General features: G+C 43.7%; 1 protein-coding gene across 2 annotated transcripts in view; it reads right to left on the bottom strand.

Annotated features, from left to right (window-relative positions):
- SNTA1 (syntrophin alpha 1) overlaps window positions 1–25,692 on the bottom strand; it is a 91,873-nt gene that overhangs the window by 36,497 nt on the left and 29,684 nt on the right. For both annotated transcript variants that reach the window (XM_089673238.1, XM_089673237.1), the window contains exon 2: window positions 1,803–1,988. In XM_089673238.1, coding sequence (XP_089529364.1) covers window positions 1,803–1,988 — 186 coding nt within the window. The remainder of the gene's footprint in view (window positions 1–1,802; window positions 1,989–25,692) is intronic.

The raw sequence follows: 25,692 nt of genomic DNA, 5'->3' as shown, positions 1-25,692 counted from the left end.
CCCCTCCAGGTCCCATACAGCCTACCCGACAGAGCTTCTTCTCCATTCCGGGCCCCAGTCAGCCTACCTGACAGAGCTCCCTCCCCAGATGCAATGGAAAAACAGAATGGTTGGCCGCACAAACAGCAATGTGGTGGATGAAATCCTTTATTGGAATCCTTTATATGTAATATGATAAGAACATGACAGCTCCAAGACAGAACAGAGGAGCAGTAGACGCGTTTCACACGAACATGTGCTTAGTCATTACACTCCCTCCCCACTCAGGCCCAGAGCTCCCACCCCACTCTGGGCCCCATACAACCTACTTGACAGAGCTCCCAACCCACACAACTTTCCTGACAGAGCTCCCGCTCCATTCTGGGGCCCATATAGCCTACCTGACAGAGCTCCCTCCCTACTCTGGGCTCCATACAGTCTACCTGACAGAGCTCCCTACCCACTCTGGACCCCATGCAACCTTCCTGACAGAGCTCCCAACCCACACAGCCTACCCAACAGAGCTCCAACTCCATTCTGGGTCCCATATAGCCTACGTGACAGAGCTCCCTCCCTACTCTGGGCTCCATACAGTCTACCTGATAGAGCTCCCTCCCCACTCTGGACCCCATGCAACCTTCCTGACAGAACTCCCTTGCCACTCTGGGCTCCATACAGCCTACCTGACAGAGCTCCCACCCCACTCAGGGCCCCATACAGCCTGCCTGACAGAGCTCCCTCCCTACTCCAGACCCCATACGACATACCTGACAGAGCTTCCTCCCCACTCTGGGCCCCATACTGCCTGCCTGACAGAGCTCCCACCCCACTTCGGGCCCTGTACAGCCTACCTGACAGAGCTCCCACCCCACTCCAGGTCCAGAACTCCTAGAATACATTTTGCCCTAAATTTATGAAGAAAGATTACTTATTTGCAAAGTTGTATTACAGAAACTATGAAAAATTATGTATTTTTCAAAATATTCAGTATATTTTTGCTTATATTGCAGGAAAAAAGAAACCCTGGGTTGATTAAATACCACCAAAAGAAAGCTTTATCTGTTTCAAAAAATGCTAAAAATGTAATTTGGGAACAGTGTTGCATAACTGAGTAATTGTCATTCAAAGTGTGACCGTGCTGAAAACTTAAAAATGGCCTGGTAAGGAAGGGGGTGAAAGTGTCCGCTATGGAAGTGGTTAAGGTAAGCTGGAGTTGCTTTCAGATTTTAGCTAAGCTGCAATATTTATGTATTTACAGCTCACTACTTCCCTAGAATAGCTCTTCAATAAGGCAGACAGGAAAAGTGAAATGTCCAAATATCCCGTAGAAGCCAGGGCTCGCCTATAACTCGCCTATAACTCATGTGACTTCAGTGAACAGGTTACTATGACTGATCGTATCTTACATATGGGTTTTTATAACATCATTTATAATTTAACATCTATAACAGACTATATTTACAGCTTGTACAGACATTGCCAGCAGATTTTATATTTTTCTTCCTTCTAGGCCGTACTGCCAGTTCATGTTCTAAGCCTCCCACATTCCACTCCCAGCATCCCTGGAATGTGCAAGTCCCTCTTAACAGCTGTGCAGGAATCATCAGAATTCCTGGCCTCGGCCTAACGGTGGGGGAGAGAGAAGCTGCAACCAAACAGCCTGCAACGCTAGTTCTCTCAATCCTATATCTGATCTGATCACCACTTTTCCATGTCCTTCCAGTAAATCTTCTCCTTATCGCTCCTCCTCTATCACAAACTTCCATTAGTCAGAATGCCTTGTTCTTGGCTTGTCCGGGCGAAGGATCAAACATGAGCCTTACCTTCCAGCACCACCTCTTTGCCAGTCTTCTTCAGAGCTTGTACGGCATCATCATGGGTGGCATCGCTTAAGTCAGCCCCATTCACGGACAAGATGGCGTCACCAACATAAAGAGCACCTGTTAGGTCTGCAGCCAGTCCCTTGAAAATCTTGGAGATGAGGATGGGCATCTTGTTTTCTCTTCCACCTGTGAAGACACCAATAAATACAAGAATTTTAGATTATGATGCCAACGTAGAAAATCTTATACCATCAGAATGAACCATTTTATTTATTGGGCTTTATGTACATGGACAGAAAATGTCTGGCAAAAACAGGTGGTTGATCTGAGCACCTAAAACCTACCATGGCAGCCAGAGGGGCTTATACACATGCTGTGGCAAACTGAATTAGACATGCCAGGTTTGACAGGTGGCACCACCTGTCAAACTCACCCACTAAAGTCAATATTATCATGCCAGAACCACAAACCAAATGCTTGGCTTCTGCTTTCAGCATGATATTTAAAGCGTTACTAATCCCTAGGGCTGATGTTAGAAACCGCGGGACCCCATACAGCCAACATGACAGGGCCTCTCCCCCCCCCCCCCAAAAAAAAAAAACAAGCTTACTATGCTTCAGTTATGAATGAACACAGTGAGTGATTAGTACCGATCAATCATTGTGTTCATTCAGGACAGGAAGGAGCTAGTAAACATGACATATTTACTGGTCTATTCCCCCACTCTCCATTCTGAAGGATCCTATTTTGTGCTTGCAGTCGCCTGTGGAAAGGAAAGGAGTGCACACACATGGAGGCCTGTGCAGCAGGGGGGAAATGTATGGTTTACAGGGAGGGTGATGGGTGCAGCAGGCGGGCAATTACTGGAACCGATCCCCTGTATGGCTCCCCCTGCAGCAGATGAAAGCCAGCGGGAGGGAGAGGAGAAGAAGCCGACTTTCAGTTGTTGCAGAGAAAGCCATACAGGGGATCAGTTCCAATAATTGCCCCCCAGCTGTGCTGATCATCCTCCCTGCCCACATCCAATTCACCCAGTTGCCTGCCCCCCCCCCCCCCCCCCTGTTGGCCTGGGACCCCTACCAGTGGTGTATTTAGGTTTTGTGCTGCCCTAGGCAACATAAAAAATTGGCGCCCCCTCCCCCTGCAGAAAGAGCCTGACATTGACCAAGAGCAGCCCTGCCCTTCACCCGAGCCTTCCAGTACCACTGCCCCCCATACACCAGCCACTATCCCCCATGGCGAGAGAGAGAAAGACACTGACCTTCACAGCTCCGGACATCCCCAGGAGCGAGAGTCGGGCTCTGCATACACCATCAAACAACCCGCAGCATCTCTCAAAACCCACCAGGCCCCCATGCCACGTGTGTCCCTTCTTCTGTCCCTTCATCCAAGGGACAGTGCTGTCCCCCTGAAAAAATGCCACCCTAGGCAAATGCCTTGTTTGCCTTGTGGTAAATACACTCCTGACCCCTACAGGAGGACTGGTGGTGCTCCCTTATCCATGGCCCTGCTAATCCCACAACAGTAAAATCAGTCTGTATATTATTATTTCAGGTACTTATATAGTGCCATCAATTTATGCAGCGCTTTACATATATATTGTACATTCAAATCAGTCCCTAACCCTTAAGGGGCATACAATCTAAGGCAGGATTTCTCAACCAGGGTTCCTCCAGAGGTTGATAGGGGTTCCTTGAGTGATGAGAAACTTCTGCCTTTCAGATAAGCTCCCACTGACACTACTGATCTTTTTAGCTATCTTTGTTGAAAAGGTTGAAAAAGGCTGATCCGGGGTATACATGCATTAAAGCATGCTTGTTATACTCACTGTGGAACCTAAGAGGAAAATCCTCTCCATTGTGTAAAAAGGCTGTTTGACCCTATCTTCTCTGATCCTAACCTTCTTCCACAGTCCCCAATGCATCTGCTGATAGTTCAGAACCCTAGGAGTCACTCTGCACATGCTCAGTTTGGTGTGTATTACTAGGGAGTTGTTTTTTTTTTGAGAGGGTGCAAAGACCAGCACAGGGCAATCAGCACTGTCCACACAGAGGACTCATTGCAGCCTCATAGGACAGTCAGAGGAGAATGAAAACTCCTTCTACAAGCTTTACCCAGTGCTCTTCTGGACACTGATAGGAGTCACAAGACTGCTCTAACTGCTGATGAGAAAAAGTATTTAGCAGTTTATATTTACTAAAATAATTGCATTTCCATGTTCTGTGTACTGTGGGAAACCAGATATCCTGGGTTTAGTAACACTAGAAATGGAAAGTCCCCCTTGGCCATTTAGGAGTATCGCCACCTTAAAGCTAGGTTCATACCTATGCATTTTGTAGTGTGTTTTCAGTTTTGCAGTCCATTTAACATGATTTCCTATGGGACATATTCACATCTGTGTGTTTTCAGCCAGTGCGTTTTTTTTAATAGGGTCAGGAACGTTTTTGCCTGCAGAAAATTTCATTTTTGGTTCCATACAATTCAATGGAAACACATTAGAAACGCATAAGGCATGTCAAAAAAATGCAAGACAGAGTGAATAAATGCATCAACTGCAACCTACATAGGTGTGAACCTAGCCTAACACCTGGAAGCTGTTGCTCCTAAGCTCTCTGAAAAGCGATCCATTGCAGATCATTTTTCAGGCAGTGGTAGAGACCGCTGCCCATGTAAATAATGCCTGAACTTCAAGCAGATATAGGCTGAACATTCTTTTATTGCGGCATCTAAATTTATCAACACATATTCAAATGTAGTTTTTAAATGCAAAGAGTGTAAGTATCTGAATCTGACTTGGTATCAGCCTCTGGAAGTCCATGTACAGCAGAGATCATACTGGGAAAGGGAGAAGCAGCATAATGACCCATCAGCTGTGCTACAGTGCAAGGAGCATGCTGATAGGAGAATAGAGCAGAGTGACTGAAAGAGGAGCTCATCAGTTAGCAGCAGGGGCGGACTGACCATTTGGAAACTCGGGCACTGCCCGAGGTACCTTTTTCATAGGCTTTTTTGAGTTTGGGCAAGGACACAGGGGCCCCATGATCCCCTATTGCCTGGGGGCTCCATGAGTTGTCAGTCCGCCCCTGGTCAGCAGCTTCTCCTGTAAAGTCACAGGCTGAGGGTGAAGAGGAGATCTGTAAATGCTACTGAACTGAAGCAGAGAAAAATTAGGTTTCCACCCCTGACGGACAGGGCTGTGCTGCTTGGAGAAGCTGTGTAACCCTAGGCTCACACCTAAGCGTCTTCCGCAGTGTTTTGTAGAAATGCATTACAGTCCATTTAACATGATTTCCTATGGGACAGGTTCACAGCTCCACGTTTTCACCCGGAGCGGTTTTTGGAAAGGGTCAGGGACTTTTTTAAATGCAAAAGGTTGCGTTTTTGGTTCTATAGACTTCAATGGAAACACTGCAGAAAAGCATGTAGTGCTTATGTATGTATGCTTATGTATGTTATGTGTTTTTGGTGCGTTTTGCATTTTAAACCTGCCTAGCAACTTGAAAAAAATGTATATAAACCTGCAAAACGCATCAAAAACTTGGCATAAATGCATACAGAAACAGATCAAAGGCAAACTGTATGGGTGTGCACCTAGCCTTAATCTCAGGACTGGTGACAACTGTGAAATTGTTGATTTCTGCTCACATTGCCTCCGTGACAGTGATCACCAGGACAAAGAGAGCGAGTGACTCTCCTTATAAGACACAGACAGCAATAAAAACTAGACAGGCGGTCCGCTTCCATCCGAACCACCCCATAGAAGGCAGTGGGCAGTGTCTATGTCCTCTCTGCAGCAGCAGAGCAGACAAAGACCTGCCATCCACCTACTCAGCAGAGAGATCCCCCGCTGAGCAGGCAGATCTGCTGACGGGTCCGCCCCGTCTGAAAGGGGCCTAAGAGGAAGAGACTGGATCATGCCATCTCCCATCAGTTCTCCCTCTTGCAGCTTATTATTTTTTTTTATAACAAGGACTTAATACCATGAGTCACCAGTGGGTGATGTAGGAAAAGCTTAGCAAGAAAAACTGGAACAAAAGGGTACTAAGAGCAGCCAATCAGATTGCTTGCTGCGTTTTTTCAACACTGGGACGTCTCATGAATCAGAGATATAGTGATTTTTATTTAGGAAGTATCATCCATCGTCATGATCATAATTTTTTTGTATCATTTTGTTGAGTTGTGAAGAAAGCAAAAGTAAAATGGTGGGCTAGACATCACTTTGTCTGACCACAGACTCCAACTGTCCCCAAAGGATTCCAAAGAATTCTCAAGTCAAATGGGAGAGATAATCCCTACAGCAGGTTCTGAGTGTGCACTGGGACCTCTTGACAATTGGACATGATTAGTACAGCTCCTTGGCCATATAAGATGTCTAAACTATCTCAAATGTACATTCCAACCACCAACCACAGAGCACAGTTGGGACTAAAATGTCCCACAAAGCTTGGGTCTTCCCGGTGTCAGGGGTCACCAGGCTTGAGTAGTCTATGTATATGTAAATCAAAGGAGTGCCAAACGTACGAGAGTCCCATGTATTTTATTGATCCACAAAAGGCAAAAGTACAAATACAAGCAGCAAACACATTTTGAGGGCCAAACAATCCCCCTTCATCAAGGCTTTAACATCTATCACAGTAGCCACTGGACAATGATAGGCTGGGTTTGAGGGATCTACCTAACTCTCATACACAGATCAGCCATAATTTTTATTTATTTATTGTACTTACATAGCACCATCAATTTACACATATATTGTGCATTCACATCAGTCCATAACCCTCAAGTGGCATGAAATCTAAGGTCCATAACTTACATTCATACACATGCTAGGAGCAGTTTAGACAGGACCTAATTAACTTACTAGTCTGTCTTTGGAGTGTATGAGGAAATAAGAGTACCTGGTGGAAGCCCATGCAAGCCCAGGGAGAACATTCAAACTCTAGGCAGGTGGTGTCATGTTTGGGATTTGAACCAACAACCCTAGCATTGCCAGGTGGAAGTGCTAACCATTTAGGCACTGCGCTGTAATAATGCTATGGTCATTACAATGGCACATGATAGGTGGGATATATTACGCAGCAAATGAACATGTTGTCGATGAACTGATAGGCAAGCACAAGGATCTGAGAGACTTTGACAAGGGCCAAAATGTAATGGTTAGAAGACTGGGTCAGAGTATCTTCAAACCTGCAGCTCTTTGGTGTTGTTGCTGGTCTGCAGTGGTCAGGACCTACCAAAAGAGGTCCAAGGAAGGAAAACTGGTGAACCGGCAACAGGGTCATGGGTGCTTCAAGGCTCATTGACACACGTGAGAAGCAAAGGCTGGCCCATGTAGTCCAGTCCAATGAAGGAGCTACAGTAGATCACATTGCTGAAAAAGTGAATGCTGGTTCCTGTAGAAAGGTTACAGAACACACAGTTTGTTGTGTATTGCCTGTGTAGCCATAGATCAGTCAGAATGCCCATGCTGACCCATACCCACAGCCAAAAGTGCCTATAATTGGCATGCGAGCATCAGAACTGGACCACAGAGCAAAGGAAGAAGGTGGTCTGGTCTGATGAATTCAAGAATGGTGTAAGGAACACATGTTTGAGGTGTTGACTTGGCCTCCAAATTCTCTAGATCTTAGTCCAATCAGGCATTAGTTGGATGTGATGGAAAAACAAGTATGATCCATGGAAGCCCCCCACCTCACAACTTACAGGACTGAAAGGTTCTGCTACTGACGGCTTGGTGCCAGATACCACAGCATACCTTCAGAGGTCTAGTGGAGTCCATGCCTTGACGGACTATGGTAGGTGGCCATAATGTTATGGCTGATTGGTGTAGATATATACAGGTTGTTATTGCTTATCATTTTTTGAGTCAATGTGTTGGCTCCTTATGGTTGTACCTTTGCCATTTGTGGATCAATAAAATACAATGGACTCCACATGTGTTTGATGCTCCTGTGGTTTGGAAATAGACTGAGAGCCCCCTGAGATTGGGAAGACCCTTGCTGTGTAGAGAGCCAGCAAACCAAACCATTTTTGGTCCAAGAAAGGATTTTTTATTATCTAGAAAACATTGGCGTCCAGTGTTACTCACCTACCCTCAGTTTGAAACGAACACAAATGATATTTTTAGATTTGAAGGAACAATGGCGGTATTCTGTTCCAATCTGGAAAAGGTGACATCTGCAGATAGCCCACATCCCCCAATTTTATACTCCTTCAGCCACACGGCACCAATGCATCCTAGCGCATCTACGCTCTGATACTAGAGCCAAAAAAGACATTTTTTAGTAAGGATTAGAGTAAGAGTTTACCTTTTTTAGGTCTTTGATGACATTTGGGTTTTTTAGGGAGGATTTTACTCTTGATCCTGTGCAGAGACACCCCAACAAGAAATGGGGGTTCAGTTGTCACCCGAACAAGAAGGCACAGGCAACAATAAAACAATTGCCAGTAATTCTAACCCTTCCCAATACACAGGACTCTATTGACAATATCTATATCTATCTATGACAATATTTGCTTTGCTCAGAGTTTAAATACTTCCTTTGCGTGGGCTCCCCAGCACTACAGCTTCTAATTAATCCACCAACCGGCCTCATCTCCCTTTTCCTATGACTCCTATCCTGAGGCATTTAAATTGGTTTTATGGAAAGTACAGTGTATGTTCAGGGAGTGCGTATTTTGAGTTGTTATTACAAAGTTTATTTTAAAATATTGTATGACTCCCACATCTGTACAATCTTACCCTTTTTTTGTTTCTGTATTAAATCTGAACTCTTGAGTGCAATGATTTAAAGATGAAGTTTAATTTGCTTATGTTTTGCTTTCCCTGGTTTTTTCCTCTCCCTCTCATCAACATGCTAATGATTTTTTTTAAAATAAAACCTTTCCTTTCCATTACGTACTTTATTTTAGACCCAGTGATATCATCACTGGGTCTCTGTGCTCTCCTGCACAATACAGGCAGATCATGGCTGGTGGGAGGGGCCAGCAGGGGGCTGTATGTAGATTCCTGAAAGCATCATAGCTCCCTCAATAGTCCTTGCAAGAGCCCTCCCTCCTGATGTGAGCTGTGGGCTGGCTCTTTGGAGGAGTTATGCAAATATCACAATGCATTGAGGGGTGTATGTCAGTCTGGAGAAGTGGGCATTCCAAGGCAGACTGCAACAAAAATGGAAACTGAAGCGCCACGCCACCACTAAAATGTATTTATTTATTTCAGGTACTTATATAGTGCTGTCAATTTACACAGTGCTTTACATATATATTGTACATTCATATCAGTCCCTAACCCTCAAGGGGTGTACAATCTAAAGTACCTAACTTATATTCATACTAGCGCCAATTTAGACAGGATCCAAATAACCTACCAGCATGTCTTTGGAGTGTGGGAGGAAACCAGAGTACCTGGAGGAAACCCACACAGGGACAGGAAGAACTCCAGGCAGGTGGTGCTGTGGTTGGGATTCAAACCAACAACCCTAATACTGCCAGGTAGAAATGCTAACCATTTAGCCACTGTGCTGCCCGTCTACAACTCTATTGCAATAAAATTCAGGGGGGAACACTCCAAAGAGTAGCCTACGTTTTTCAGGGGTCCAGAAATGCCCGCCTAAGTGAAAGAATCTCCATTGCCAGCTATTGTTAACAGTCAACTGCCGCACACATGGCTGTCTGAATACAACAGTGCCACTAAACAGCAACGTCCGATAGGATGCTATCTCCGTATGGCTGAAATTATTCCACTGGGCTCAGATGATTTTCAGTTGGAATTCTGTTGAGCTGAGAGGTTCTTACAGAGTCACCCATGGCTGAAATTTTGTCTGACTCAGCAGGAATCGGCCAGAATCAATCTTTATAGGCATATTTTACCTTATAAAAATACTAAATACCCCCATACTGGACAAAATGGGTATTTATTTATTTATATTTGCATTTAAGGCTGCAAAGCATTGCAACTGGGATCAATGCACAGGCTGCTGCAGACCATTCCTCCAGTTCCAGCAGTAGTGGACTAGGGGCCGTCGGTTACGAGGCCGGAGGAGGTATCAGTGGACCACAACTGTGATGATGTCACCACACTTGTGTTTTATTGAGAACTATGAGCTTCTCTGCCTCAGTGACAGATAGGACCAGGGGCGGACTGACAACTCATGGGGCCCCCAGGCAAGAGGGGATCATGGGGCCCCTGTGTCCTTGCCCAAACTCAAAAAAGCCTAGGAAAAAGGTACCAGGGGCATCTCATGGGGCCCCCTACTGACCCCGGGCCCTCGGGCAGTGCCCGAGTTTCCAAATGGTCAGTCCGCCCCTGGATAGGACTTGCACACTGGACACTTTGGCCAACTCAGTTAGACGCCTTTCTTCTGGCAGAAGAAAAAATGCTTGAAGCTTGTAAATTAGGCGCATTTAGGCGCATTAAGCACTTGAACTTTAATTCATTTCGTTGGTCAGAATAATTTATTCTGGTCATTGAAATATATTAGCGCCCAAGCACTAAAATGTGCCTAGTGTTAATGCGTAAGCTTTTTTTTACCAAAACGTTCCTCTCCTGAACACAATTTTGGTGTGAGCAGATTTCTGCCCCTAAATGCAACTGCCTCTTACCTCCTCTAAATGCCTATGTGTGCATGGACACATAGGCTAACATAGAGGGGAGTTTTGGGGCAGAAAAAAACCCGTCAAAGGTATTTAGGGGCTCAAGTGTGCATGAGGCCTAAGGAAGGGGGGGAATCGGTGAGGGAATGGCACCATGGTACATGTTAAACCCTAATATGGGTATGAATGAAACATCCTGTAAGAGGTGGAATTATCCTTTAACAGAAGCCATGTTTCCACTCCTTTCATTGTACGTACTTCAAGCTGGCCTTCAGAGGAGCTGACCTGCATTCAACCCACTTCACGCTCTGCAGTGGACCATGTCCAAAGATGGACTGTAAATGTTCTGTTTGTGATTCATATTACAGATGCCAAATCCTCCATGGGGAAAAATAAAAGGATGCCAGGAGTTCAATAGACGAATAGACAATTGGTATTTAGAGCAGAACACGCTGGGACTTGTAGGTCCCCAATGGACACAGGTCTTCTGAACAAAAATAACATAAAGCTTAACAGAGAATTTCAAGTATTTATATTTTTTTTTCATAGTTACATTGGTCCAGCTTGGACCAAGGTAACGATGCATAGCATACCTGGCCAAGCCCTGTGGAATCTGGAAACAATGGCAGTAGACACCAGTGATCTCCACTAGTTTACAGGTCCCGTACTGAGTAGCTGCCCTGCTGCATTATGCACACAGGTGGTTGGTCACTCAGCATGAGCACCATTTTCTCATTGAATGCATTTTCTGAATGAATGCAAAACATTGAATGAATGAAACATCAGCACCCCACCTCATCCAATCAAAGAATGCTTTGCATTCATTGAGGAAATGCATGTATTTAGAGAATGACACTCGTAGGTTCAGAATGCAGCAGGACAGCTACTCATCCAGGACCAGGAAGTCAGTGGAGATGACTGAAATAGCGGTGTCTACGAAAGCGTTTTCCAGTTTCTAGAGCAACGGTCTGAATGTAGCCCTTTGCCAGTGGAGATGACTGGAGTACTGGTGTCTACTAAAGTGATTTCCAGCTTCTAGTGCAGCCGGATGAATACGGTCCTTTGCATACTTTTATCCTGCCCTTGGGGCACTATTTGTCCCACTGATACGAGGCAATATTCCTCTCACTGACACCAAAAATGGGAAAATAATTCCTTCACTGACACCAACAGCGGGGCACTATTCCTCCCACTGACACTAAAGATGGGGCATTATTCCTCCCACTGACACTAAAGATGGGGCATTATTCCTCCCACTGACACTAAAGATGGGGCATTATTCCTCCCACTGACACTAAAGATGGGGCATTATTCCTCCCACTGATATCAACGATGGGGCATTATTCCTCCCACTGACAACAACAAATGTGACACGATTCCTCTCACTGGCACCAATAATAGGGCACTATTCCTTCCACTGACACCAATGATGGAACACTATTCCTCCCACTGACACCAATGATGGGGCACTATTCCTACCACTGACGCCAATGATGGAACACTATTCCTCCCACTGACACCAATGATGGGGCACTATTCCTTCCACTGACACCAATGATGGAACACTATTCCTCCCACTGACACCAATGATGGGGCACTATTCCTACCACTGGCCCAGGGATGCCACAGGTATGGTATATACCGGGGTTTCTCAACCAGGGTTCCATGGAAGTTCCTTCAGAGGTTGCTAGGGGTTTCTTGAGCAATGAACAATTTCTGCCACTTTATTAGGTACACCTTTCTAGTACCGGGTTGGACCCCCTTTTGCCTTCAGAACTGCCATAATTCTTCATGGCATAGATCCAACAAGGTGTTGGAAACATTCCTCAGAGATTTTGATCCATATTCACAGGAGTTACTGTTGCCTTTCTATCATCTCGAACCAGTATGCCCGTTCTCCTCTGACATCAACAAGGCATTTTCGTCCATACAACTGCTACTCACTGGATATTTTCACTTTTTCGGACCATTCTTTGTAAACCCTAGAGATGGTTGTGTGTGAAAATCCCAGTAGATCAGCAGTTTTTGAAATACTTAGACCAGCCCATCTGGCACCAACAACCATGCCACGTTCCAAGTCACTTAGATCCTCTTTCTTCCCCATTCTGATGCTCGTTTGAACTTCAGCAAGTCGTCTTCACCACATCTAGATGCCTAAATGTATTGAGTTGCTTCCATGTGATTGGCTGATTAGCCATTTGTGTTACCAAGCAATTGAACAGGTGGACCCAATAAAGTGGCTGGTGAGTGTACATACTTACATTATCCAAGCTGGACCAAAGTGAATTTGTTGCTCTGTCCATTCATGGTAAAGGGAAGGTTTTCATGTAACAACAACACTTATTAACAAATGCTCACCTTTGCCAATCTCCCCTGCCACACTGGGAACGCTATAATACCCCTCATGGCCCGTGTGACATCATCTCAGGCCCCCGTGGTCTTCAGTCCACCATCAGTAGGAAATGACACAGCAAGTCCATATGGGATAACTCCTCCCAGTTCTGGCGAATATGTGTCCTGCTCTGATTGGTTGGGGGCTTAAAGCTGCCCATACAGCAATTCCTCCATTCATGCTATACAGCAAGGATATAGAAATCTCGCCTGCTGTCTGCTGTTTTCTGACAGTGGGTGCCAATGGTGGCTGTCAAAATACCTGAACAGTAGCTGAATCTGATTGGATGTAGCCAGTTTGGCAACAATTTTCCTCTTGGCTTCTTAGATTTTTAACCCATAATGTGAATTTTAGGATTTGGGTACACTTAAAGGGTATGGCCAGCTTTAGTAGTAATGAGGCTGTTGACTCTCCCCTCTCAGCATATGCCTTAACACCACTGCACAGGGTGACAACCCTGCAGTGAACTGACTGCAAGCAAAATAGTGTTGTCACCCTGCAGAGAAAGAGGAAATGACTGGTGGGTTTACCAGGTATGTTATTGTACATTCAATTATTATTTTTTTTAGTGCAGTATACATTCATTCTAAACTGTGTTTGTCCCTGTATATGTTTGTAATTGGGTATAATTGCAATTTAAATCAATCTGCCGCTCACAGTTACCAAGGAGATTATAGTTGTTGTTTTTCTCAGACAGAGTATGACTGCCAGTAACTGACCCAGGTCCCATTTTCCCTTGGGGCCACAATTGCCCCTGTTGCAGTAGACATGCTGGAATAATGCACCCTTTCATAAAAACGGGGACTTTCTTCTCACAGATCCAATTGTATGCGGTAAAACCTAGAACACATGATTGGAGGCAGGGTGCTTTATATATGGAACTCACACAGCCTTCTATTCAATGACCTACAGAGAGAAACATGCAACAAAAAAGGGTCTTATGAATCTTTGAGGTGTCCCCTATACTAGCTTTTCCTTATTTATGCTTTTGGACAAAAGGTGGCCACACACTATAATCTGACTGTACAATGCTACTATGTGCCCCACTATTATACACTGCTCAAAAAAATTAAAGGAACACTTTTTAATCAGAGTAGAGCATCAAGTCAATTAAACTCCTGGGATATTGATCTGGTCAGTTAAGTAGCAGAGGGGGATGTTAATCAGTTGCAGCTGCTTTGGTGATAATGAAATTAACAACAGGTGCACTAGATGGGCAACAATGAGACGACCCCCAAAACAGGAATGGTTTTACTGGTGGAGGCCATTGACATTTTTTCCCCTACTCATGTTTTTCTGACTGTTTATCACTAGTTTTGCATTTGGCTAGGGTTAGTGTCACTACTGGTAGCATGAGGTGATACCTGGGCCCTACAGAGGTTGTACAGGCAGTCTAACTCCCCCAGGATGGCACATCAATACATGCCATTGTCAGAAGGATTGCTGTGTCTCTCAGCACAGTCTCAAGAGCATGGAGGAGATTCCAGGAGACAGGCAGTTACTCTAGGAGAGCTGGACAGGGCCGTAGAAGGTCCTTAACCCATCAGCAGGATCGGTATCTGCTCCTTTGTGCAACGAGGAACAGGATGAGTACTGCCAGAGCCCTACAAAATGACCTCCAGCAGGCCACTGGTGTGAATGTCTCTGATCAAACAATCAGAAAAAGACTTCATGAGGGTGGTCTGAGGGCCCAACGTCCTCTAGTGGGCCCTGTGCTCACTGCCCGGCACAATAGAGCTCGATTGGCATTTGCTTTGCCATAGAACACCAGAATTGGCAGTCCGCCACTGGCGCCCTGTGCTTTTCACAGATGAGAGCAGGTTCACCCTGAGCACATGTAACAGACGTGAAAGGGTCTGGAGAAGCCGTGGAGATCTTTCTGCTGCCTGTAACATCGTTCAGCATGACCGTTTTGGTGATAGGTCAGTGATGGTCTGAGGAGGCACATCCATGGAGGGACGCACAGACCTCTACAGGCTAGACAATGGCACCCTGACTGCCATTAGGTATTGGGATGAAATCCTTGGACCCATTGTCAGACCCTACGCTGGTGTAGTGGGTCCTGGGTTCCTCCTGGTGCACAACAATGCCCGGCCTCATGTGGTGATAGTATGTAGGCAGTTCCTGGAGGATGAAGGAATTGATACCATTGAATGGCCCCCATGCTCGCCTAACCTAAATCCAATAGAACACCTCTGGGATATCATGTTTCGGTCCATCTGACTCTGCCAGGTTGCACCTTAGACTGTCCAGGAGCTCAGTGATGCCCTGGTCCAGATCTGGGAGGAAATACCCCAGGACACCATCCATCGCCTCATTAGGAGCATGCCCCAAAGTTGTCAGGAATGCATACAAGCACGTGGGGGTCATACAGAATACCATTTTGAGTTGTTGCATTGAAATTTCAGCAAAATGGACTCGCCTGCTGCATCATTTTTTCACTTTGATTTTCGGGGTATCTTTGAATTCAGTCCTCTGTAGGTTGAAAATTTTCATTTCCATCAAATGATGGGACATCCTTACGTTCCTAACACATTACCCAGTCCATATCAGCATATATATCCAGCATGATATTATTCCCCATTGAAATCTGATGTGTTTTCAAAGTGTTCCTTTAATATTTTGAGCATCAGAGATGATGGGTGCTTACATTCTGCTTTCTTAGTTTCATACCAGCCAGTGTATAGGAAAAGCAGTGATGAAAACCCAAGAAGTAGAGAAATCTCACCAACGTGAGTGAAATCCCCTTTGAATTGATACTAAAATACTTTTTTTTATAAAAAAAAAGGTTATACTTACCTAGTGATCTGTGGGAGGGGCTCAGCCAGCAGGCTCCACCCACTACAGGCTGCCTGCAGAAACCTACAGGAGGGGGCGGAGACAAGACCAGTCACCCTGCACAAGGAGAGAGAGCAGCAGTCACCGGTCTTTATTACAGGAGTTACTTCACAATGGTTTCCTGCACAGCTCTGGAAGATTCAATGGCCAATACATATTACACTTTCAGATGATAATCTGCTTTCTTAGTTTCATACCAGTCAGTGTATAGGAAAAGCAGTGATGAAAAAAAAAAAACTCCCATCGGGGAAATTTTCCTTCACTTTCTGTCCTGTAGAGACAACAAGAAGTAAAGAAATCTCTCCAATGTGAGTGACATCCCTTTTAAATTGATTGTAAAGTATTTTTTTTATAAAAAAGAGGTTATACTTACCTTGTAAGCTGTGGGAGGGGTTCAACAGTCTCCACCCACTACAGGCTGCCTGCAGAAAACTACAGGAGGGGCGGAGACAAGACCAGTCCCCCTGCACAAGGAGAAAGAGCAGCAGTGACCGGTCTTTATTACAGGAGTTACTTCATGATGGTTTCCTGCATAGATCTGGAAGATTGAGCCTGGGTTCACATATATGCGGTGCTGTATATCGCAAGTGATTTGCACAGGAACCACACCGCATTCCTGTGCAAATCGCATGCAATTTGTGTGCGGTGCGATTGGAGCCATACATTCTGTATGGCTCAAATCGCACTGCACCCACACCAAAAATGTGCAGGACCCTTTTTTTGGTCTGCACTAGAGTCGGATCACATGGGTATTCACACCTATGCGATCCCATTCTGCACATTGCACCGCGTTTTGCGGACCGCTTTTGAGGTGTTGTTAACATACACACCCACAGCGGTTCGCATGAATGGGGTGCGATTCTGATACGGTGCAGTATTCACACAGAAAACATCGCAAATTCCGCACCGCATCAGTGTGAACCAGGGCTCAATGGCCAATACAAATGACACCTGTATTCGGATGATACTTGTTTGGCTCAGATTCCAACTTCAAATACATTCTAGGGTGTACTTTTGGTTTTAGAAGGGGGGAGGGGACTGTTAAACGTTATTATTATTATTTTTAAGTATACTTATTTTTTTTTAAAGATTTTTTAATATGAGATTAGTATTCCTTCCTCATCCTTCCCACCATCCAACAACCCCTAAATGTCTTTCTGAAAGATTCATGACAGATTAGATACATTTGATTTTAAAGCATTTTTCCTCTATTAATATTTAACAAGGACATTAATCTTTAAGAAGCTAAAGGCACAAAGAGGGATAATGTGCCCAGATTTAGAACAGATGTGATCCTAGCAGACGTGTCCCTCCTATCGATGAACGGCAGCACATACCTGGGCAGATCACTCCAACCCTGGCAGACGTCCGTCACGTTCACTAAGGCACGCGGATCCGAGAGGCTGATTGACTCTATAGGAATGCCATTGCTATTTAGGAGCCCCTGACCTCCTTAAAATGTCAGCGTCGCTAGTACTTTCCAGCGCTGCGATAAATTGCCCACCGAGCGTACACAGAAGCTTCATCGTTCTTTAAAGAAATATGGGTTTTAAGCCGAGGTTGACATGCAGTTGCAAGAAAAAGTATGTGAACCTCTTGGGATTACGTGGAGTTTTGCACGAATTGGGCATAAAATGTGCTCTGAACGTCATCTAAGTCACAACAATAGAAGAACACAGTCTGCTGAACATAATACTACACAAATATTAGATGTTGCCATGGTTTAATTGCACATAACATGTAAACATTCACAGTGCAGGGAGGAAAAAGTATGTGAGGCCCTAGCTTAATGACTTCTCCCAGAGCTAATTGGAGCCAGGAGTGAGCCAACCTTGACTTCAATCAGTGTGATGATATTGGATGTGTTGCTGACAGCTGTCCTGCCCTTAAAAAACACACACCTGTTTTGGATTTACTGGTTTCAAGAAGCACTGTGTGATGTGAACCATGCCTCGCAGAAAAGAGCTCTCAGAAGACCTACGATCAAGAATTGTTGACTTGCACGAAGCTGGAAAGGGTTACAAAAGTATCTCCAAAAGCCTTGATGTTCATGTGTCCACGGTAAAACAGACTGTCTACAAATGGAGAAAGTTTAGCACTGTTGCTACTCTCCCTAGATGTGGTCGTCCTGTAAAAATGACTGCAAGAGCACAGCGCAGAATGCTGCATGAGGTAAAGAAGAATCCCAGAGTGTCAGCTAAAGACCTACAGAAATCTCTGGCACATGCTAACATTTTTGTTGACACATTTACAATAAGGAAAACATTAAACAAGAATGGAGTACATGGGAGGACACCACGGAGGAAGCCATTGCTGTCCAAAAAGAATATTGCAGCATGTTTGAAGTTTGCAAAAGAGCACCTGGATGTTCCACAGCACTACTGGCAAAATATACTGTGGACAGATGAAACCAAGATTGAGTTGTTTGGGAAGATCACACAACACTATGTGTGGAGAAAAAAAGGCACAGCACACCAACATCAAAACCTTATCCCCACTGTAAAACATGGCGGAGGGAGCATCATGGTTTGGGGCTGCTTTGCTGCCTCAGGGCCTGGACGGATTGTTGTCATTGATGGGAAAATGAATTCCAGAGTTTATCAAGACATTTTGCAGGAAAACGTACGACCATCTGTCCGCCAACTGAAGCTCCACAGAGGATGGGTGATGCAACAGGACCCAAAGCATACAAGTAATTCAACAAAACAATGGCTGCAACAGCACATAATACGCCTTCTGGAGTGGCCCAGTCAGAGTCCTGACCTCAACCCGATTGAAATGCTGTGGCATGACCTTAAGAGAGCGATTCACACCAGACATCCCAAGAATATTGCTACACTGAAACAGTTTTGTGAAGAGAAGTGGTCCAAAATGACTCCAGATCGTTGTGCAGGTCTGATCTGCAACTACAGGAAACGTTTGGTTGCGGTTATTGCTGCCAAAGGAGGGTCAACCAGTTATTAAGTCCAAAGGTTCACATACTTTTTCCTCCCTGCACTGTGAATGTTTACATGTTATGTGCAATTAAACCATGGCAACATCTAATGTTTGTGTAGTATTATGTTCAGCAGACTGTGTTCTTCTATTGTTGTGACTTAGATGAAGTTCAGAGCACATTTTATGCCCAATTCATGCAAAACTCCACGTAATCCCAAGGGGTTCACATACTTTTTCTTGCAACTGTATATGCGGTGCGGTATATTGCATGTGATTTGCACAGGAACCGCACCGCATTCCTGTACAAATCACATGCGATTTGTGTGAGGTGCGATTGGAGCCATACATTTTGTATGGCTCTAATCGCACCGCACCAAAAAGGTGCAGGACCCTTTTTTTGGGTCCGCACTAGATTTGGCATCACCCCTACAGTAGATGTATTATTATACGAAATGCGTCTAGGAGGAGCCCCTGCATGCCTTGACGTCACGCCGCCGGATCACAGAGGTCCGGCAGCCATCATAATCCATATACTGGTCAGTGTATTCAGAAGCTTTATGCTGCCCTTCTGCTTATATCCACAGTCACTATGTGCTTTATATGCTCATGTATGTATACTATCTACGGTCAAGTCCATAAATATTGAGACATCGACACAATTCTAACATTTTTGTCTCTATATACCACCACAATGGATTTGAAATGAAACAAACAAGATGTGCTTTAACTGAAGACTGTCAGCTTTAATTTGAGGGTATTTACATCCAAATCAGGTGAACAGTGTAGGAATTACAACAGTTTGCATATGTGCCTCCCACTTGTTAAGGGACCAAAAGTAATGGGACAGAATAATAATCATAAATCAAACTTTCACTTTTTAATACTTGGTTGCAAATCCTTTGCAGTCAATTACAGCCTGAAGTCTGGAACGCATAGACATCACCAGACGCTGGGTTTCATCCCTGGTGATGCTCTGCCAGGCCTCTACTGCAACTGTCTTCAGTTCCTGCTTGTTCTTGGGGCATTTTCCCTTCAGTTTTGTCTTCAGCAAGTGAAATGCATGCTCAATCGGATTCAGGTCAGGTGATTGACTTGGCCATTGCATAATATTCCACTTCTTTCCCTTAAAAACTCTTTGGTTGCTTTTGCAGTATGCTTTGGGTCATTGTCCATCTGCACTGTGAAGCGGCGTCCGATGAGTTGTGAAGTATTTGGCTGAATATGAGCAGATAATATTGCCTGAAACACTTCAGAATTCATCCTGCTGCTTTTGTCAGCAGTCACATCATCAATAAATACAAGAGAACCAGTTCCATTGGCAGCCATACATGCCCACGCCATGACACTACCACCACCATGCTTCACTGATGAGGTGGTATGCTTAGGATCATGAGCAGTTCCTTTCCTTCTCCATACTCTTCTCTTCCCATCACTCTGGTACAAGTTGATCTTGGTCTCATCTGTCCATAGGATGTTGTTCCAGAACTGTGAAGGCTTTTTTAGATGTCGTTTGGCAAACTCTAATCTGGCCTTCCTGTTTTTGAGGCTCACCAATGGTTTACATCTTGTGGTGAACCCTCTGTATTCACTCTGGTGAAGTCTTCCCTTGATTGTTGACTTTGACACACATACACCTACCTCCTGGATAGTGTTCTTGATCTGGCCAACTGTTGTGAAGGGTGTTTTCTTCACCAGGGAAAGAATTCTTCAGTCATCCACCACAGTTGTTTTCCGTGGTCTTCCGGGTCTTTTGGTGTTGCTGAGCTCACCGGTGCGTTCCTTCTTTTTAAGAATGTTCCAAACAGTTGTTTTGGCCACGCCTAATGTTTTTGCTATCTCCCTGATGGCTTTGTTTTGTTTTTTCAGCCTAATGATGGCTTGCTTCACTGATAGTGACAGCTCTTTGGATCTCATCTTGAGAGTTGACAGCAACAGATTCCAAATGCAAATAGCACACTTGAAATGAACTCTGGACCTTTTATCTGCTCATTGTAATTGGGATAATGAGGGAATAACACATACCTGACCATGGAACAGCTGAGAAGCCAATTGTCCCATTACTTTTGGTCCCTTAACAAGTGGGAGGCACATATGCAAACTGTTGTAATTCCTACACCGTTCACCTGATTTGGATGTAAATACCCTCAAATTAAAGATGACAGTCTGTAGTTAAAGCACATTTTGTTCATTTCATTTCAAATCCATTGTGGTGGTGTATAGAGCCAAAAATGTTAGAATTGTGTTGATGTCCCAATATTTATGGACCTGACTGTATGCGGCCGTGCGGGCCGCGTTTTGCACGGGCACGGAAGCCCATTCATTTGAATCGACTTCTGTGCCCTGTGACACGCAGGGAAGAAGTCCCTGCACTTCTTCTGAAAACGCAGCCCGTACGGGAACCTCGCTTCCCAGTACGGTTGCCTTTTCCAGTGCGGTCGGTGTGCCATTAGAACTAATGGCACAGCCCGCGGGTCCGCAATCCTCTGTACAGATGATGCAGCTGCACAGATTTTTGTGCGGATCCGCAGCAGCACCACCCGCACAGATGTGAACCTAGCCTAAAAAAAACACACTTATGATGGCCACACACGCTTCCATTTTTTTTTATACCAGATCTATGTGCCTTAAAGTGTTACTAAACCCAGTACTCTGCATCCACTATATCTGGTCTCCCTGGACCCTGCATTCACTATATCTGGTCTCCCCGGACCCTGAATCCACTATATCTGGTCTCCCCGGACCCTGCATTCACTATATCTGGTCTCCCCGGACCCTGCATTCACTATATCTGGTCTCCCCGGACCCTGAATCCACTATATCTGGTCTCCCCAGACCCTGCATTCACTATATCTGGTCTCCCCGGACCCTGTGTTTACTATATCTGGTCTCCCCGGACCCTGCATTCACTATATCTGGTTTCCCAGGACCCTGCATTCACTATATCTGGTCTCCCAGGACTCTGCATCCACTATATCTGGTCTCCCCGGACCCTGCATTCACTATATCTGGTCTCCCCGGACCCTGCAGTCACTATATCTGGTCTCCCCGGATCCTGCATTCACTATATCTGGTCTCCCCGGACCCTGCATTCACTATATCTGGTCTCCCCAGACCCTGCATTCACTATATCTGGTCTCCCCGGACCCTGCATTCACTATATCTGGTCTCCCAGGACCCCGCATTCACTATATCTGGTCTCCCCGGACCCTGCATTCACTATATCTGGTCTCCCCAGACCCTGCATTCACTATATCTGGTCTCCCAGGACCCTGCATTCACTATATCTGGTCTCCCACAGACACACAACATGGAAATGCAATTATTTTAGTAAACATAACCTGCTAAATACCTTTTCCCATCAGCAATATATAGCCGTCTTGTGACTTCAGCAACAGATTCCAAATGCAAATAGCACACTTGAAATGAACTCTGGACCTTTTATCTGCTCATAGTAATTGGGATAATGAGGGAATAACACACACCTGGCCATGGAACAGCTGGGAAGCCAATTGTCCCATTACTTTTGGTCCCTTAACAAGTGGGAGGCACATATGCAAACTGTTGTAATTCCTACACCGTTCACCTGATTTGGATGTAAATACCCTCAAATTAAAGCTGACAGTCTGCAGTTAAAGCACATCTTGTTCATTTCATTTCAAATCCATTGTGGTGGTGTATAGAGCCAAAAATGTTAGAATTGTGTCGCTGTCCCAATATTTATGGACCTGACTGTATACCTTTTTATGCTAAATAAATACTTGAGTTACTACACTATGGGCATCCATACATTTGTTGCTCTGTACTGAGTGTTTAAACCCCAGCCCAAGATCCCAGGTGACCTATTCGGATAAGAGGAGGGAAATCTTAGGCCAGACCTGTTTACTCATAACCCGTTAGAGGGACCTTCTGAGGGACATCATTACCACCTCGTACCGGGCTATATCTTCACGAGACCTCAGTCCATTTGGATTTCTATACACGCATATAGATTGCGCTTCCGGTGAGTGGGCAATCTTACCATTTCTTTCACCGGATACCCTGTTGGAGTTCATACTGGGATAACAGAGCTGTCACATTTTCATCACATTTTCATCTATTTTGGACTCACTTACCAGCACTCTCCATAAATAGAGGGGCTTGTCATCACATGATTTTATTATACAGGATTTTATATAGCACGTGGTTATATTTTTTTGTGTTTTATAAGTGTATTGGTACGTTATTTGTTCTAGCGCTGCACTATTTTTTCAATTTTGCTTGTTAAAGAAAGGTTTGTGGTTCCTTTTTGGTGCATTCAGCTGCTTCTATATGCGCTTGCTAGGTCTTCATATCTTGACTAGATTCGGATTGCATGGGTAATTACACCTATGCGATCCGATTCCGCACATTGCACAGATTGCGTTTTCACAGATTTCAGGGTGTTGTTAATAGAGATGAGCGAATTATTCAAAAATTCGATTCGGCTGATTCGCCGAATTTGCGGGAGAAATTCGATTCGATGCGAATTTATTCGCTGCGAATTTAACTTATTAAAAGGGTTTCTAGGCTTCAGAGAGCCTTTATATTAGCGCAGAACACTGTACCTTTAATTTAAATGCCCTTGGAGTCTGCTGGGGAAGAGAAATAATACTGTCAGTCAGTATGACATGTAGATGAGTGCCGTCGATCTTAGAATCACCGCACACTTCACTCATTTGGGCAGTCACGGGGCACGACGAAGAAGAAGAAGAAGAAGAATGAAAAGAAGAATGAAAAGAAGAAGAAGAAGAATGAAAAGAAGAATGAAAAGAAGAAGAAGAAGAATGAAAAGAAGAAGAATGAAAAGAAGAATGAGAAGAAGAATGAAAAGAAGAATGAAAAGAAGAATGAAAAGAAGAAGAAGAAGAATGAAAAGAAGAAGAAGAAGAATGAAAAGAAGAATGAGAAGAAGAATGAAAAGAAGAATGAGAAGAATGAAAAGAAGAATGAAAAGAAGAAGAAGAAGAATGAAAAGAAGAAGAAGAATGAAAAGAAGAATGAAAAGAAGAAGAAGAAGAATGAAAAGAAGAAGAAGAATGAAAAGAAGAAGAAGAATGAAAAGAAGAAGAATGAAAAGAAGAATGAAAAGAAGAAGAAATAGAAGAATGAAAAGAAGAAGAAGAAGAATGAGAAGAAGAATGAAAAGAAGAATGAAAAGAAGAATGAGAAGAATGAAAAGAAGAATGAAAAGAAGAGGAATAAGAATGAAAAGAAGAATGAAAAGAAGAAGAAGAAGAATGAAAAGAAGAAGAATGAAAAGAAGAATGAGAAGAAGAATGAAAAGAAGAATGAGAAGAATGAAAAGAAGAATGAAAAGAAGAAGAAGAAGAATGAAAAGAAGAATGAAAAGAAGAAGAAGAAGAATGAAAAGAAGAAGAAGAAGAATGAAAAGAAGAAGAAGAAGAATGAAAAGAAGAATGAAAAGAAGAAGAAGAAGAATGAAAAGAAGAAGAAGAAGAATGAAAAGAAGAAGAAGATGAATGAAAAGAAGAATGAAAAGAAGAATGAGAAGAATGAAAAGAAGAATGAAAAGAAGAAGAAGAAGAATGAAAAGAAGAAGAAGAAGAATGAAAAGAAGAATGAAAAGAAGAAGAAGAATGAAAAGAAGAAGAAGAAGAATGAAAAGAAGAAGAAGAAGAATGAGAAGAAGAATGAAAAGAAGAATGAAAAGAAGAAGAAGAAGAATGAAAAGAAGAAGAAGAAGAATGAAAAGAAGAATGAAAAGAAGAATGAGAAGAATGAAAAGAAGAATGAAAAGAAGAAGAAAAAGAATGAAAAGAAGAAGAATGAAAAGAAGAAGAAGAAGAATGAAAAGAAGAATGAAAAGAAGAAGAAGAAGAAGAATGAAAAGAAGAAGAAGAATGAAAAGAAGAAGAAGAAGAATGAAAAGAAGAATGAAAAGAAGAAGAAGAATGAAAAGAAGAAGAAGAAGAATGAAAAGAAGAAGAATGAAAAGAAGAAGAATTCCAGTACAGCAAAAAGTGTATCTGCAGAGAGCTCCGCTATTTCTGACAGTTCTCTGACAGTTCCTTCACATTTACAGCGGTTGAAACATTGTATCTATTTATTTCCGAATAAAAACATCTGTATCCTAAATGGAAACAAATAGATACAATGTTTCAACCGCTGTAAATGTGAAGGAACTGTCAGAGAACTGTCAGAAATAGCGGAGCTCTCTGCAGTGACACTTTTTGCCGGCTGAACGGGGAAAATTCGATTCGTGCATCCGAAGTTTGCTAAAATTCGGATTCGGTGCAAATCGAATTTTTCCTAATATTCGAAACGAATTCCACTTCGCCAAGTTCGATTCGCTCATCTCTAGTTGTTAACTTAACATACACACCCGCAGCGGTTCGCATGAACGAGGTGCGATTCTGATGCAGTGCGGAATTCGCACTGAAAACGCTGCGAATTCCAGACAGCATTATTGTGAACCCAGGGCTTAAAAGGCAAAGTTTAACCTGCTTAGAGGAGCACTCAGTCTTGTAGGCTGTGGATGTTAAATAAAGGCACAGGCGAGGAAATGAACATTTTTTGGAGATATTTTAAAAATATGATATGCCAAAACCTATGGGAGCAAAGTTGCTATGAATAAAAGGAAACCAACAGGAATGAATAGGAAAGCTTTATACAGGGGAAGGGATACAAAGCAAATAAATACTTGGAGGGTGTATTTATAAAAGATAAAATGCAGAGCGGATCGTCTTGTCAAACTGCATGTACATTCTGTAAAATTGAATGTTATTAGGCTATTTTTGGTCCAGGTCAGATGTTCTTCATTCATAAGAACAGGGTGAATCAGGAAAATACCACATTACGGCCACTAGATGGAGCTGAGGATAACTCTATAGAAGCAAAGTTACTATGCATGAAGGGAAGCCAATATGACTGAATAGGAAAGCTTTATACAGGGGAAGGGATACAAAGCATTTAAATACTTGGAGGGTGTATTTATAAAAGATAAAATGCAGAGCTGATCGTCCTGTCAAACGGCATGTACATTCTGTAAAATTTTATGTTATTAAGCTATTTTTGGTCCAGGTCGGATGTTCTTCATTCATAAGAACAGGGTGAATCAGGAAAATATCACATTACGGCCACTAGATGGAGCTG

The sequence above is a fragment of the Staurois parvus genome, unplaced genomic scaffold (genome assembly GCF_062004578.1).
Source record: "Staurois parvus isolate SC_StPar_1 unplaced genomic scaffold, SC_StPar_1.0 ptg000137l, whole genome shotgun sequence".
In the NCBI taxonomy this organism is placed as follows: domain Eukaryota; kingdom Metazoa; phylum Chordata; class Amphibia; order Anura; family Ranidae; genus Staurois; species Staurois parvus.
The sequence above is the reverse complement of the archived record's forward strand: the minus strand, read 5'-3'. Positions and strand labels throughout refer to the sequence as shown.